Here is a 1,066-nt window from a genome sequence, read left to right as displayed (position 1 = left end):
GGGGATTCCTTCAGGGATAGGAATCCCAAACCTCCCTGGGCGGCTCCCGAGAGAAAACTTGGAGTGGGAGCTGATGGGGGTGGGATTTTAGGGATAAATCCTGGAGATTCCATGGATTCCCCATCCCTGGGAGCGCCTGGTTCCAGCCTGGATCCACCTGGGAATGTTGCTGCCCTCGGATCTTTGGGGATCTTTTCCATCCCAAAGCATTCCGGGATTCCCTGCGCTGGCTCCGAGGGGATTTTAGGGATAAATCCCGGATTTCCCTTCCCTGGGAGTTCCCAATCCCACCCTGGATCCACCCGGGATATTGGGAACGTCGCTGCCCTGGGATCTTTGGGGATCTTTTCCATCCCAAAGCATTCCGGGATTCCCTGCGCTGGCTCCGAGGGGATTTTAGGGATAAATCCCGGATTTTCCACCCCTGGCAGCGCCCGGCTCCAGCTTGGATCCACCTGGGATGTTGGGAACGTCGCTGCCCTGGGATCTTTGGGGACTTTTAAGGATCTTTAAGGTCTTTTCCATTCCAGCATTCCCTGGGCTGTCTCAGAGGGGATTTTAGGGATAAATCCCGGATTTCCCTTCCCTGGGAGTTCCCAATCCCACCCTGGATCCACCCGGGATATTGGGAACGTCGCTGCCCTGGGATCTTTGGGGATCTTTTCCATCCCAAACCATTCTGGGATTACCTGCGCTGGCTCCGAGGGGATTTTAGGGATAAATCCCGGATTTCCCATCCCTGGGAGTTCCCAATCCCAGCTTGGATCCAGCTGGGCCCGGGGAAGGTCCCTGGGTTGGGACTGGCCGCGATTCCGGGCCCTTCCCACCCGAAGCACCCCACGCTCCCCCAGAACTGCTCCGTTTGACCGCGGCGTTGCCGCGATTCCTTTTCATTCCCGTCATTCCCGGCATTCCCACGGATCCTTCCCAGCCATCATGATCTGCAACCGGAAGCTGGAATCGCTGTGCAACATCCACGAGAACATCCGGGTGAAGAGCGGCGCCTGGGACGAGAGCGGCGTCTTCATCTACACCACCAGCAACCACATCAAATACGCCGTCACCA

General features: G+C 57.6%; 1 protein-coding gene across 1 annotated transcript in view; it reads left to right on the top strand.

Annotated features, from left to right (window-relative positions):
- Positions 1–1,066, top strand: part of COPA (coatomer protein complex subunit alpha) — a 31,253-nt gene that overhangs the window by 10,169 nt on the left and 20,018 nt on the right. The window contains 1 exon segment of the mRNA XM_017727599.1: positions 834–1,065. Within this exon segment, the coding sequence (XP_017583088.1) occupies positions 834–1,065 (232 nt within the window).

Source organism: Corvus brachyrhynchos, unplaced genomic scaffold (genome assembly GCF_000691975.1).
Source record: "Corvus brachyrhynchos isolate BGI_N302 unplaced genomic scaffold, ASM69197v1 scaffold350, whole genome shotgun sequence".
NCBI classification, from domain to species: domain Eukaryota; kingdom Metazoa; phylum Chordata; class Aves; order Passeriformes; family Corvidae; genus Corvus; species Corvus brachyrhynchos.
The sequence above is the reverse complement of the archived record's forward strand: the minus strand, read 5'-3'. Positions and strand labels throughout refer to the sequence as shown.